Source organism: Odontesthes bonariensis, chromosome 12 (genome assembly GCF_027942865.1).
Source record: "Odontesthes bonariensis isolate fOdoBon6 chromosome 12, fOdoBon6.hap1, whole genome shotgun sequence".
Taxonomy (NCBI): domain Eukaryota; kingdom Metazoa; phylum Chordata; class Actinopteri; order Atheriniformes; family Atherinopsidae; genus Odontesthes; species Odontesthes bonariensis.
In genome coordinates, this window is record NC_134517.1 from 34,406,983 (window position 1) to 34,423,131 (window position 16,149).

Sequence of the window (16,149 nt, forward strand, 5' to 3'; positions counted from 1 at the left end):
CATACTACATACTACATACTGCATACTACATACTGCATACTACATACTACATACTGCATACTACATACTACATACTGCATACTACATACTACATACTACATACTGCATACTACATACTACATACTGCATACTACATACTACATACTGCATACTACATACTACATACTACATACTACATACTGCATACTACATACTACATACTACATACTGCATACTGCATACTGCATACTACATACTACATACTGCATACTACATACTGCATACTACATACTGCACACTACATACTACATACTACATACTGCATACTACATACTGCATACTGCATACTACATACTACATACTGCATACTACATACTACATACTGCATACTTCCATACTACATACTACATACTACATACTGCATACTACATACTACATACTGCATACTGCATACTACATACTACATACTACATACTGCATACTACATACTACATACTGCATACTGCATACTACATACTACATACTACATACTGCATACTACATACTACATACTGCATACTTCCATACTACATACTACATACTACATACTACATACTGCATACTACATACTACATACTGCATACTTCCATACTACATACTACATACTGCATACTACATACTACATACTACATACTGCATACTACATACTGCATACTACATACTACATACTACATACTGCATACTGCATACTACATACTGCATACTACATATTGCATACTACATACTACATACTACATACTGCATACTACATACTACATACTACATACTGCATACTACATACTGCATACTACATACTACATACTGCATACTTCCATACTACATACTACATACTGCATACTACATACTACATACTACATACTGCATACTACATACTTCCATACTACATACTACATACTACATACTGCATACTGCATACTACATACTACATACTGCATACTACATACTACATACTGCATACTTCCATACTACATACTACATACTACATACTACATACTACATACTGCATACTACATACTGCATACTACATACTACATACTACATACTGCATGCTGCATACTTCCATACTACATACTACATACTACATACTGCATACTGCATACTTCCATACTACATACTGCATACTGCATACTTCCATACTGCATACTACATACTACATACTACATACTGCATACTACATACTGCATACTGCATACTGCATAATCGTCGATCAGACAGTATGCAGAGCGTTTACCCACAATGCATTTCGCTCCTGCCCGAGCCGAAATCAGCCGGCCTGAAGCTGATTTCTCTTAAGCTCTAAACTCTGTAAACTTTAGCAACATTTGAAACATTTTCAGGTGAGAAAGTAGTCGTTTAGATCCCCAACGTGTTGAAAACCTGACAAAATACCGGCTGTTTACCATTTTGTTCCCACGAATTCGGCGCTACTAAAGCTAGCCGCAGTGAGCTAACGCACTTCCTGTTATTTTCACAAAATAAAATACCCGTTGCCTTTTATCATAGGGAAAGCCATTACCATACAATTGGTGCTTTTGTTTTGAAAACAGGAAGTGAACCTACCCTCGTTGTAGCTAGCTTGAAACTGCCGTTTGGACAGGAAATGACGATCAGCGACGTCACGTTACGTTGCATCTTGGGTAGTTTGAGTGAGTAGTAACCTCATGATGCATACTCAACATTTCGATGAATCTAGTATGCATCCGGGAACTTAAAAAAAGTTAAAGTTAGTATGAGTAGTAGGAGAAGTATGCGGTTTGGAACACAACCAGTCTTTTGTATGTTGGCTTTGCATACCTCTCATTGGGGTCATTACTTTGAGTGCTTATCTAATAGACCGTTAAACATCTGGGATGTGAAGAGTACATTTAACTGCACCGTTAGAGAGTGTGATTTTACATTTCTGAACATTTCAGGTGTTCTGAGGGGGATTAGAGTTGGGATGCTCTCATTGACCTCTGCTTTAACTTCAACAGGTCTGATGATCCCCGTCTTCTGTGTGGTGGAGCAGTCGGATGGAGGGATCCATACAGACGGATGTGAGGGGAGAGAGGAGCATGCGGAGTTTGTGCTGGTCAGGAAGGATATTCTCTTCTCCCAGCTGGTGGAGACGGCTCTGCTGGCCCTCGGCTACTCCCACAGCTCGGCCGCCCAAGCCCACGGTCAGTCAGAAAGGCAACAAATACGCAGCTATGCGTAAATGCTCTTTTTGGGCTTTGAAAAGGAAAAAAACGTTGTTCTTTCAAGTTTTACCATCAAGCTTGATGGATATAACTGTCACAGAGCGTTTTAAACATGGCGGGAACATAAGGAGCAGTGCATCGCTGCACAAACAGTCTCTTTGATCACTGCACATACTCCACAAGTGTTTGACTTAGGGTGTTATAGCTCATACAAAAAAACCTCTTCTAACCAAGAACGGGCTAAGATAAGACCAGTGTCGTGTCTGTTTAATCTGAGCTCAGATATAAACAACTGTTTGTTCACTTAGCTTAGCATTCATTTTTCAAACATGGGGAAAGTTTGTTAGCCTGGCTCTGCCTGGAAGTAAGAAAATCCCCCTAAAAGTTCTTCTAATTCTAGTTTACTAATATACCGGGAAGCTGGTTGTTTCCATCCGTTTCTAATCTTTATGCTAAGCTAACCATCTTATCTGCTAGTTCCAGCTACATATTTAGCAAAAAGAAAACAGAAAAAGTGATTATTTCCCAAAATATCGAACCGTTTAATCTGGCTATTTCTTACTTTTTATTATTTAATTGTCATTATTTTGTCTGTAAAGTAATTAAGCCAATATATAACCGACTGCAAGTTAGCTTAGCTTAGCATTAAATACCACAAAATAGAGGGGAAGCGTTTGACTGGCTCTGCCTGGAAGTAAGAAAATCCCCCTAAAAGTTCTTCTAATTCTAGTTTACTTATATACCGGGAAGTTGATTTTCTTTAACTTTGCAGACAGCGAAGTTAGTTGTTTCCATCCGTTTCTAATCTTTATGCTAAGCTAACCATCTTATCTGCTAGTTCCAGCTACATATTTAGCAAAAGAAACCCAGAAAAAGTGATTATTTCCCAAAATATCGAACCGTTTAATCTGGCTATTGCTAACTTTTTATTATTTAATTGTCATTATTTTGTCTGGAAAGTAATTAAGCCAAGATATAACCGACTGCAAGTTAGCTTAGCTTAGCATTAAATACCACAAAATAGAGGGGAAGCGTTTGACTGGCTCTGCCTGGAAGAAAGAAAATCCCCCTAAAAGTTCTTCTAATTCTAGTTTACTTATATACCGGGAAGTTGATTTTCTTTAACTTTGCAGACAGCGAAGTTAGTTGTTTCCATCCGTTTCTAATCTTTATGCTAAGCTAACCATCTTATCTGCTAGTTCCAGCTACATATTTAGCAAAACGAAAACAACAGAAAAAGTGATTATTTCCCAAAATATCAAACCGTTTAATCTGGCTATTGCTTACTTTTTATTATTTGATTGTCATTATTTTGTCTGTAAAGTAATTAAGCCGAGATATAACCAACGGCAAGTTAGCTTAGCCTAGCATTAAATACCACAAAATAGAGGGGAAGTGCTAGCCTGGCTCTGCCTGGAAGAAAGAAAATCCCCCTAAAAGTTCTTCTAATTCTAGTTTACAAATATACCTGGAAGTTGATTTTTACTTTGCAGGGAGCGAAGCTATTTGTTTCCATCCGTTTCTAATCTTTATGCTAAGCTAACCATCTTATCTGCTAGTTCTAGCTACATATTTAGCAAAAGAAACCCATAAAAAGTGTTTAATTCCCAAAATATCTAACCGTTTAATCTGGCTATTGCTTACTTTTTATTATTTTATTGTCATTATTTTGTCTGGAAAGTAATTAAGCCAAGATATAACCGACTGCAAGTTAGCTTAGCTTAGCATTAAATACCACAAAATAGAGGGGAAGCATTAGCCTGGCTCTGCCTTGGAGGTAATAAAAACCACTTGAAAGTGTTTTAATTCTTACTTATTAATGTGCAAGACATGAAAATGGATTTTTTTTTACACATTCCCAAGCATGTAGTTTCTACAAGCATCTGGTATTTATGCTAAGCTAACAAGCTGCTGGCCAAATTCAACCATGTTCATAAGAAAAACTCACAGCAAATACAGATTATTTCCCGAAATATCAAACTTTGCCTTGTCTAGTGCTTACTTTAAGCTTTCTCTTTAATAAAGATAATAAGTTTCAACAACTACTTTGGAAGGTTTGTTTGTTTGGTTTAATAGAAGCTTAACTTAATCCCTTAATATTTTTGACGTGTCCCAGAATTGTAGCTCATACGGAAACCAAATTTATCTTACTGAGAATTGGACGTATATATATATATATATTTTTTGCCTATAAGATATGACCAAATGCTTGTTAGCTTAGCTTATCTTAGCATAAATTAGGCAAGCAGCTATAGCTCTGCCAAAAGACAACAAAATCCACCTCAGAGGAAGCACTTTTAATTCTTATCGATCAAAATTCTGGACAGTGGATTTTCTTTCATCGTGGCAGAGCCAAGCTCGATATGTTTCCAGTGTTTATGCTAAGATAAGCTAAGCCAGCTGCTCACTCAAGCTACATATTTATCCTAAAAACTCACAGCTAAAACAGATTATTTCTTCACTCACTTTTTTGGTTTTAACTGATTATCTGAGGACTTTGTCTTGCTTTTAAAGCTCTGCCTTTAATAAAATGCTGTAACATAAATAGACCTCATGAAAACAGATGAGAGACTGATGTGTCTGATAGGCTTTTTGTTGGGGAAAATAAATCAGAAAACGAGTTGAGTGCATATATTTAATTGAATTTCCCCGAACTGGAAGAAATTAGGGCTAACTGGAGGTAATTCAGCAAAATAAAACAAAAAAAACTCTGACACACGGTCCAAAGACGCCCGAGTGAAGATGGCTGAGCATTTAGCAACAAGGACGGTGACAAATTCAGAGAAACATTACGACTCTTTTTTTTTTTTTGTTTAAGACTGTATTAAACGTTTCAAAGAGTCCAGGGCTTTTAGAGTGTTAAAAAATGATGCTGCAGCTCAGGTCTGTCTCCACCTACACACACTGCAAAAAGCCAGCTTTCAAAAACAAGATACAAGGTGTATTTTGCTTAAAAATAGCAAAATTATCTGCCAATGGAACAAAAAAATGTGGCTTGTCAAGTTTTTTCAAAACAAGTAAAAATATCTAATCTCAATTAACCCACAAATACCTTAGAATTAGACTAGTTTAACTAATAACAAGTACATTTTTCTTGATTCTAATTAAATACACGTGGCCTATTTTCTCAATATATTGTAAAATATTCTTGAATTAAGTAAATGCTAGAGCCATTATCTTGACATAGTGGTATGCACTAGGCCTTATATTTCTTGAAACCAGCTTGGAAACTGTTGATATTCTAGCTTCAAGCATGTACTTACTCAAAACAGCTCATAAAAATCTCAGTAACAAGCTGTAATATCTTATTTAGATAATTAAGGACAGAAACACTTCAAACAAGTGAAGCAGTCGAACATAAAAACTGCTTACTAAGAAGAACTATCTTATCGGACAAAAAATAAGCATATGTCCCTTTGATCTGAGATATTTCTTCTTACTCAGATTTATTTTTTTGCAGTGCAGACATCTGAGCAGATCTGAAGCTGTGCGTTCAGAGTAGGCGCTGCACTGTTACGGTGGCAATAAGCGCAAGAATGCCTCAAAAAACCCAACAGAGACACAGACAGAGCCTGTAGAAGTCATTAAAGACACAACAAAGAGCAGGGCAGGAATGTCCCCGCAAAGACAAAAATACACTGCGCGGAGTATGTGTGAGAATGTTTATGAAGCGGAGAAAAAGAAAAAACTCTGTAATTTACTGTTGCACACATGGTAGTCATTGCAGCAGGACAGTGTCATTTACTGCTGTCTTCTTCTCAAGTATGCGGAATATTCCATCTGGAGACGTTGCCTCACATCGACGTATAAAACGGCAACGACAGAGAAACCGGGAGCCGCGCAGCTATTGCAATAGACTGAAAAATGGTGGGAGATCCCCACACGTTCGAAAGCTCCCTGCAGCGCCCGGCGTGCACGTTTGAGTCATCCAAACACGAGATGCTATGAGCAGTTTGAATGTGGGGATCTCTCTGCAGAGGATGCATTGTAGGAGGGCAAAGGTTCAGCTTTTCCTTTAACTCGTCACCTGTTGTGTTGTTTTTGTTACCCCGGGTAATCCCTTTATTGCCTCAAGGCCTTTAGCTGTTATCAGTCTGCCAGCCCACCTGAAACCGAGAGATTCATCTCTGACAGCCAGCGTCAGAGGCAACTCAAAGATATTAGGCTTTAAAGGGATAGTTCGCCTCTTTTGAAGCTGTATGACATCCCATATTACACTGAAATAAACAACTCGTAAGATTTGCTTAAAAAACCCTTTTGTAAGTTTTTGATTTAAGTAAGATTGAATGCTGCAATATCAAGTAAATTTTACTTACTATAAAACACAACAGTTTTGAAGATATTAAGTGACATTTACTTAAATAATCTAAGTTTTAAGTTATATTTATTTAAACAAATGAAGTAAAGTCTACTTGTTTTTCATAGGCAGGAACATCATTTTACTCAAAATTTTAAGTACATTTTATATAGCTGTAGTATTTGCTGTTATGAGGTAACTTAGTAGATTTTAACGATACACTTTCAGAGTAAAGTTTATGTAGTATTTCAAGGTTTATGTACATACAACTATTAAACATTTAAATTGTATGAGGAAACCAAAGTAAAACTTACTCTTCCCCCATAATTCATGTATTACGTTAATAAAATGTTTAATTTTACTTAAGAAGCTCGAGTTCTTACTGAATCTTAAAAATATAAGGTAGAAATGATGACTCTGGTTACTCTAATAGAGTTTACTTCACCAAAAAGTCACTTTTTTCAGTGTAGCAACATCATTTCTGAACATCTTCTTACCCCCTGCTGCGTCCTGTGAGCAGAGTTCCAGCCTCGTTTTGGTGTTGATGAAGGTAGTCCGGCTAGTTGGCTGGGGTTTAAAAAATAAAGCGTCTTGCTTCTCAAAACAATATGCGTTCAACAGAGTAATACATTTGCATCACAAAATGGTTCTCCAGGAAAAAGTCAGAGCTCACAATCTCTTGGCCCTATTTTCTCTCCCTTCGTATCACTGCCTGCTGTGCAGACCGAGCAGCAAACACCGTAACAGGCGCGGCTGTCGGCAGGCGGCAGCAGGCAGTGATACGAAGGGAGAGAAAATAGTGCCAAGCGATCGTGAGGTCTGACTTTTTCCTGGAGAACGATTTTGTGATGCAAATGTATTACTCTGTTGAACACATCTTGTAGAAACTAAGCCAAAGCTTTAAGCCACTGAGGTATTTCGATATTAAAACCTAGTTGACGCGCTTGGACCATACCATGACGGATGAATAAGATTCCTGTTGTGTTTGAGTTTTGATGTAAACAACTCCATTTAATTTGCATCTCATGCTCTAAATCACATATCTCATGGTTACATCCGCACGGAGCACAAAATGATGCTGCACAGCGGTCAAAAACTGTTTCTTATTCCGGAAACACCTGACGAGCCCCCAAAGATACATGTAATATATAGGCTGACCCGCCAATCACAATCCGACAATGACAAACAACAATTAACATAGATCCGCTCTTACACATATTGTTTTGAGAAGCAAAACGCTGTATTTTTTCAACCCCAGCCAACTAGCCGGACTACCTTCATCAACACCAAAACGAGGCTGGAACTCTGCTCACAGGACGCAGCAGGGGGTAAGAAGATGTTCAGAAATGATGTTGCTGATATGGGATGTCATACAGCTTCATGTCAAAAGAGGCGAACTATCCCTTTATCTTAAAAAACGCTGCTCATGTCATCAAACAGCTCGTTCGTTATCTTTTGATGTCTGCTCCCTCGCAGGAAAGTCTCGTGATCCGATTCATGACGGAATGACCCTTTAATATACGGATGAAAATCAACAATTGTGCCTTCTTTGGTTAAAGAAAACGGGCTTCCTGACAGATGTTCCCCTGTTTTTAAAAGGGGGAAAACATCCATGTTAGAAGGCTGGAGGAGCATGATTATCATCTAAGAGAGCCAGAGAGCATCTCCTGTCCAACCCGGTACTTTCAATCTAAACTTTGCCTTTCGTTTTCGGTCGCTGGCCTCTCGGTAAAACACACAAACACGGGACAGATATGATTCAATTAGCTCAAATCCAATACAAGTACAGCAATGTTCTTATTCTTAATATGATAATATTCAAATATGTCTGCGTGTTGCAGATAATTAGTTCAGCCGAAATGTTTGTGCCCATCCTAAATCTTAATTACATCCAAATCCCAGAAAACAGAGCGTGGCCCACAATAGTCTTTCTCTTCTGCACTGAATCCTGACATCGTCCATGTTGCCAGGTCTTTGGGGCAAAAACAAGCAACCCGATCTGTGAAAACAAGCCTGATGTTGCTCATAATAAGCAAACCTGGCAACGCTGCAGCCTAAAACGTGTGTTGTAGAGCAGCATGTGTGTTATCCTTGTAGTTATGTACAAAGCAGCTAAAAACATTATACTGCACATAAACTTAATTAAGTTTTTTCTGAATATGACCTTATTCAGGTAAAGGTTAAAATAACCAATCAGATTACAAGATTACTGCCATTAAAAAGTAATTAGTTAAGTTTCTTTTTACCACGCCTGCTGTATGGTTTATAATCTGAAGGAGGAAGAAGAGAGAAAACATCTCCAGTGATGCTGCTTATTTGAGAAAGTAGTAACTGGGTATTTGAATTGCAAAACTGACACGAAACATACTACAAAAAAGTAATCTGAGTACTTTAACATGTTGTTATGTAAGGCATTATTACCCCAACACTGAGTCAGGTCTTAATTGGGTTAATATAGTTACTGATAATGCTGTGCTTGTCAGTCTTCTCTTATCATTCTCTATAGGTTTAACCCTTTAAGTGGCAGGTTTTTCTAAAAGAAAACGTTTAATTTTGACTACGAGATTTTATAAAACTTAAAAGGTGTCAGAGTTAAAGAGAAACAGTCGACAGTGAATTGGCGCCCTCTGAATTCTCATCAGCAAAGATTCTAACTAGGGCTGGCCAACGTTTTTAATCTAATTAATCTCATGATTTCCCTGATTAATCGCATTTGTATGCAGAATCCAAAAATGAATCCAAAAGTAGCGTATAGCTTTTAGCATTTAGCTTTATTTTAAATGTGCTGCCATATGAATGAAAGTGCCATAACATTTGTTGTGCAAACACACTTTTAACATCAGCATCTTTCTGTAGTTTTTATGTAGAAGCCTCGCTCCACTGTCTGTTTCCTTGAATGACTTGCTGCTATCAGTTGTGTGTTTTGCCTTTAAGTGATATTTTAGACTGGAACTACTACGCTGAGAAGACAATTCAACTTGGCAGTGTTTACAGATGACTTTGGTTCTGTCGACTCCGCCGTCTGGAAGAACTTTAAAATGAAAACGGCCGAGTAAAAGTTCCGTACCCTTCTCCATGTTTGGTGGATCCGCCGATTACTTTCTTTTCCTGTTCCACAGCAGACAGCAGCAGACTTTTACAAAATAAAAGCCTGTGAGCAACAAACTATTACAAAATAAAAGCCTGTGAGAAACAGACTTTTACAAAATAAAATAAGTAATAAAATCTGCGCTAATGCGCGAAAAATATTTTGCGCCGTTAAATAGTTTACGCGTTAATGCGATAATAACTAGTTAACGCGATGATAACGAGTTATCTCGCTCAGCCCTAATTTTAACCGAACCAAAAACGTATTGATTGATTTTCCCTTATTCTCACCCAGACATCTTAGATACAAACACACGTTTGACATAAAGGCCGTCAGAGATGCCGGGTTTCACTTTATTCACTTCCTCATCAATTAACTCAGGGGTGTAATTGGAACATTACATGTCTGCCATGCAGTGGTAGTGAGTAGAAACAAGGTTTGTTGCTCTACTCGGGACTTTCAACCTGTTTTATTCAGCCTCGTTGCTAATTCTGCGACAAGGAAACATCCACACTTCCGCATGACCCTGTGGGAAGGTGCCGCATCGTTCGATTTTAAGACGAAGCTTCATTTGCAGTTTTGGGTGTTATTTCCACCACTTAGTTGAGATCTCATAATGTAAAAAACATTCCACTCAAAAACTGTCCAAAGAGAAAAGAAACGAGAGTCTTTTTAAACATCTGTCTCAGATTTTAGACTGACCCCCTCCCAGCTTCAACCTGCTACACACAACTGACTCAATCCAACAGGATTCTGCTCTATTTCACCTCCAAATCAAGTCTTTATCAACTCAGATCTACCTGTAACCAAGTTTCCATTCTCAGCAGCTACTTTGCTGAGCAGAAACTCTAACAAATTAAACCCAAAATCCAGTCATTATCAGAAAACTGCGACTTAGAAATGGATGAATTTCATGCTGAAAACCCCCTAAAACTGGGGCCACGAAAAGGGTGGTTTTGAGGATTCGGGCTGAAACGAGCATTGTGTGGTTTGACTGCTTGATGGTTTTATAATCTCGTCTTTTTGTCGTTCGATTTTAGGTCAAATTCTGTTTAGTTTGCCCATAAACATTCTTGTCGAGGTAAAATAATAAGATGCTGTTTGTTAAAGGTTCAGTTCCATTAAAACAATCCAGTATCGCCACCTCAAAAATGTAAAATGTAAAAGTCTAACAAGACAAAGCTTCATTTGCAGTTTTGGCTGTTATTTCCACCACTTAGTTAAGATCTCATAATGTAAAAAACATTCCACTCAAAAACTGTCCAAAGAGAAAAGAAACGAGAGTCTTCTGACATCCAGACATGAATCAAATCAAACATCTGTCTCCCAGCTTCAACTTGCTATACATAACTGACTCAATCCAACAGGATTCTGCTCTATTTCACCTCCAAATCAAGTCTTTATCAACTCAGATCTACCTGTAACCAAGTTTCCATTCTCAGCAGCTACTTTGCTGAGCAGAAACTCTAACAAATTAAACCCAAACTCCAGTCAAATGGATTAATTTCATGCTGAAAACCCCCTAAAACTGGGGCCACGAAGAGGATGGTTTTGAGGATTCGGGCTAAAACGAGCATTTCGTGGTTTGACTGCTTGATGGTTTTATAATCTCGTCTTTCTTGTCCTTAACGTGAGAACAAAAACATCCTTCTGGGGAGCTGTTTCTGCTGGTGGTTGTAAAACTCGGGCGCTGCAGTTAACAGCCTGTTAAAGCGAGTAAGGAAAACAAACTTTATCCTACACGATGGCCCTAAGCGGCCCTAAGCGGCCCTCTGAGCGGTATGGGGAGCGTTTGCTGCGCTTTGCAGATGAATGCCATTAGCAACACTTTCAGCCTGAGTGTTTTTGGGTTGGGGGAGGTCTCTGTCTGTCTGATTGGCGCGGGGGGAAAACAGCGAGCCGCCCCGTCCCCGTCGTCCACATCAATGCACCAAACTACACTCTCAGAAACAGGGCTACAGTACGATTCCTTTTCTGTCCCCTGAGGTACAATCTATACCGATGTACCCCCTAGGGTTCATTATTGGACCTAAAGGTACATATATGTACTCAAGTGGTAAAAGGTACTTATATGTACCTTTTTGAGGGTCAAAAAGGTACATATATATGTACTCAAGTGGTAAAAGGTACATATATGTACCTTCTTGAGGGTCCAAAAGGTACATATATGTACTCAAGTGGTAAAAGGTACATATATGTACTCAAGTGGTAAAAGGTACTTATATGTACCTTTTTGAGGGTCAAAAAGGTACATATATGTACTCAAGTGGTAAAAGGTACATATATGTACCTTCTTGAGGGTCCAAAAGGTACATATATGTACTAAAGTGGTAAAATGTACCTATATGTACCTTCTTGAGGGTCCAAAAGGTACATGTATGTACGCAAGTGGGAAAAGGTGCATATATGTACCTTTTTGAGGGTCCAAAAGGTACATGTATGTACTCAAGTGGTAAAATGTACATATATGTACCTTTTTGAGGGTCCAAAAGGTACATATATATGTACTCAAGTGGTAAAAGGTACATATATGTACCTTTTTTCTACATGCTGGTGTACAATAGACAGTCTGTGTTAGGCTACTTCAGTATAAGGGTACAAAACTATACCTTCTGAGGGTACTACCCCAGTGACGAGCCATCGTACCCCTAAAGGTACAATTCTGTACTTTATTTTCTGAGAGGCCTTCAGAGGCGACGCTGAACGGGACATCGCAGCGCGACACAAACGGAGCTCAGAGAACTTTATTTAACCCGTGCAGCCGTGCATTCGCACTCGTGTTGAGCAGCAGTTTCACAGACAAAGCACTCAAACACACTGGCTTCTCCCGAGCTTCTCTCAAATGAATACGTTTTGTTTTTTAAAACAAGCGTTTATGTTAAATGAATAATTTCTGGCTTAAATTATACATTTTTCCCCTGTGGTTCACGACCAAAATTACACAGAGTCCCAGCTATTTTCTCCCTGTTTGAATTGTGTCCTGCATTCTTGTGTCCCAGCGATGTATTTAAAGGACCACGGCCTTTCTTTAATTAGCTCAGCCCAGTAATTAACTGGAAGATATTGTTTATTTGAATTATAAGGGTTTGAAATCTTTTATAGAATGGATGGGAGCAGACCTGTACTTTTCGGCTTTAGACAGCGAACGGTTAACGAATGCCACGTCTGAGAGGACACGAAGGGTCAGCGCTGCGGATCAGGAGTTCAGCGGACGTCTGAGTGTACGCCATGGACGTCCTCATCGTCCATTCAAAGCTAAATTTACTCTTTCACACGCGATTTGTGGATGTTTTTTAAGCCTGTAATGAGCCTTCATTCATTGAGTTTTCTGATTATCTGGTTTCCAGACGTTTTAGCTTCTTGGTGCCAGAACATCGATTGATTAGTCTTTCTAACCTGGCGGCGGATCGTGTGTATTAGGGCCGATTCGTGGCCGAACATCAAACATTTCCACCTGGTATGGGGTTTTGCTGCCACCTGGGAACAATCTGAGCAAAGATTTGCTGCGTGGTGGCTATTGATCCGTTCACCCATGCTTCTTTACTGGTCTTTGAGCTGCGTTCTGTCTGTGGTGAAACCTGTTGTTGCTCAGTTTAACCTCCAACCAATCGATTGATTGATTGATCGATTGATTGATTGATCGTCACGTGGCGCCACTTTGGGGGCTCTTTTTTAAGGACTGCACATAAGCCCATCTGCATTGGCTCATTGCTCAAAATCAGGGCTGGGCAACGATTAAACATTTTAATCTAATTAATCACATGATTTCCCTGATTAATCGCGATTAATCGCATTTGTACGCAAAATCCAAAAAAATGAATCCAAAAGTAGTGTATAGCCTTTAGCATTTAGCTTTGTTTTAAATGTGCTGCCATATGAATGAAAGTGCCATAACATTTGTTGTGCAAACACACTTTTAACATCAGCATCTTTCTGTAGTTTTTATGTAGAAGCCTCGCTCCACTGTCTGTTTCCTTGAATGACTTGCTGCTATCAGTTGTGTGTTTTGCCTTTAAGTGATATTTTAGACTGGAACTACTACGCTGAGAAGACAATTCAACTTGGCTGTAAATGCAGGAGTTTTTTTTAAATTTATTTTGAAATACGTGCTTTTATGTTGAAACAAGTAAAACAGGAAGTAGCGCTGGTTAGCTCTGTTAGCTTCACACAGAGACCGAGGAGCACCTGTAGCGGTGATATTAGCTGCTAGTTTATCTTTATTTTATTACTCCATGCTTCGTGGTGTTTGCTGTAACTGTGTGAATGTGATGCATTCAACAGACTTTTACAATAATAAAACCTTTAATGCGCGATAAAATATTTATCGGCGTTAAATAGTTAACGAGTTGACGCGATAATAACGTGTTAACTCGGCCAGCCCTAGTTAAAATCCTTCGCTGTGATGCTGTGAGAAACCGCTCCATCAGCTACTGGACTGAAATTCAGACAATGTCTGCATCTTTGTGGTCAAATCAGCTCCTAAATCTGCACTGGATCATTATTAGGCTCCTTAAAAATGCTGCAAAAATATTCCAGAAACTGAAGGCGTTTGATGGCGTTTTAAATAATTTTATGATCAAAACCGATGCCGCAGAGGCCGGGCAATCCTGACTGTTGTCACCAAAGGAGGCTGAGATCCACAACAGCTGGAGCTTCATCGGTCAGACTTCTGCTACTTGTTAGCGACAGTTTCCCAACAACAAGAGTTACAGAATAAGTGTTTCACAATTTCTCCTTGATGAGTCCCTTAGAATCTGGACTTCTAAAGACTCCCCATCAGCTGAAATTAGGGCTGGGCGAGTTAACTCGTTATTATTGCGTTAACTCGTTAATTATTTAACGCCGATAAATATTTTATCGCGCATTAGCGCAGGCTTTTATTTTGTAAAAGTCTGCTGCTGTCTGCTGTGGAACAGGAAAAGAAAGTAATCGGCGGATCCACCAAACATGGAGAAGGGTACGGAACTTTTACTCGGCCATTTTCCTTTTAAAGTTCTTCCAGACGGCGGAGTCGACAGAACCAAAGTCATCTGTAAACACTGCCAAGTTGAATTGTCTTCTCAGCGTAGTAGTTCCAGTCTAAAATATCACTTAAAGGCAAAACACACAACTGATAGCAGCAAGTCATTCAAGGAAACAGACAGTGGAGCGAGGCTTCTACATAAAAACTACAGAAAGATGCTGATGTTAAAAGTGTGTTTGCACAACAAATGTTATGGCACTTTCATTCATATGGCAGCACATTTAAAATAAAGCTAAATGCTAAAAGCTATACACTACTTTTGGATTCATTTTTGGATTTTTGCGTACAAATGCGATTAATCAGGGAAATCGTGTGATTAATTAGATTAAACATTTTAATCGTTGCCCAGCCCTAGCTGAAATATTTGTGCTGAAACTCCGGCTTTATGATATTCCTCTGAGCGCAGAAAGTTTCTCTGAGTTTAGGGCGTGGCCCCCCTGAGATGGATTTGTGACATCACAGCCAGCTTGGAAGCCAATCGAGGATCAATATCCAACCTTTTGTTGTGTGTTTCGTGGAGATGTGAAGCACAAACAATGAGAAAGAGCTCTGAGGTTATTTATCCAGGGCTTAAGCTTTGGAAATGATAAATATTTACAGACAAACTGATGAAGACGTGTTTCAGGGATGAGTCAGATGCGCGGGGTTTCCCTGAGTGTTTGCCAGGGGTGGATGGAGGCCGCTGCGACCATTAAGACCAAGGCTGTGTTCGAAACCGCCTACTACATACTACATACTTGAAAACGGCATACTGATCGATCAGACAGTATGCAGAGCGTTTACACACAGTGCCCGAGCCGAAATCAGCCGGCCTGAAAAGCTGATTTCGCTTAAGCTATAAACTCTGTAAACTTTAGCAACATTTGAAACATTTTCAGGCGAGAAAGTAGTCATTTAGACCCCCAAGGTGTTGAAAACCTGACAAAATACCGGCTATTTACAATTTTGTTCCCACGAATTCGCCGCTAGTAAAGCTAGCCGCAGTGAGCAACGCACTTCCGGTTATGCCGTTTTGACTGCTCTCGTCCCGTTAACTGAATTTGACCGTTCAAATGGCGATGGGCAACGTCACGTTACGTTGCATCTTGGGTAGTTTGAGTGTGACAAGTAACCTCATGATGAATACTCAACATTTCGGCGAATCTAGTATGCATCTAGTGTACATCCGGGAACTTAAAAAAGTATGACTAGTAGGAATAGTAGGAGAAGTAGGCGGTTTCGAACACAGCCCAACTGTAGCGCGGGATTGCTGAGCGTGCACGTGTGCACGCAACGAGCGTGGATGCGAGGAGTGGGAGACATCAGTGTGGGCTCGCAGGCATGAGCCAAGCCGCCAAGCGGCCACATGAAAGCCCGTCTCCGGGAGGTGGAATTTTAATGTGGAAATGGGAACAATGATTTTTCTCTTTTCCAAAAAAAAAAAAAAAGTGCACAAAGAGGCAGATCCCATTGAAGAGCAGACCAAGAATGATGGATCAATTATTAACGCATCACGCTGCGCGCGGGGAGCGTGCGTGTTTGCACGGCCGCCATGTGTCCGCTG

General features: G+C 39.4%; 1 protein-coding gene across 2 annotated transcripts in view; it reads left to right on the forward strand.

Annotated features, from left to right (window-relative positions):
- Positions 1-16,149, forward strand: part of satb2 (SATB homeobox 2) — a 93,471-nt gene that overhangs the window by 21,428 nt on the left and 55,894 nt on the right. For both annotated transcript variants that reach the window (XM_075480213.1, XM_075480211.1), the window contains exon 3: positions 1,992-2,177. In XM_075480213.1, the coding sequence (XP_075336328.1) occupies positions 1,992-2,177 (186 nt within the window). The remainder of the gene's footprint in view (positions 1-1,991; positions 2,178-16,149) is intronic.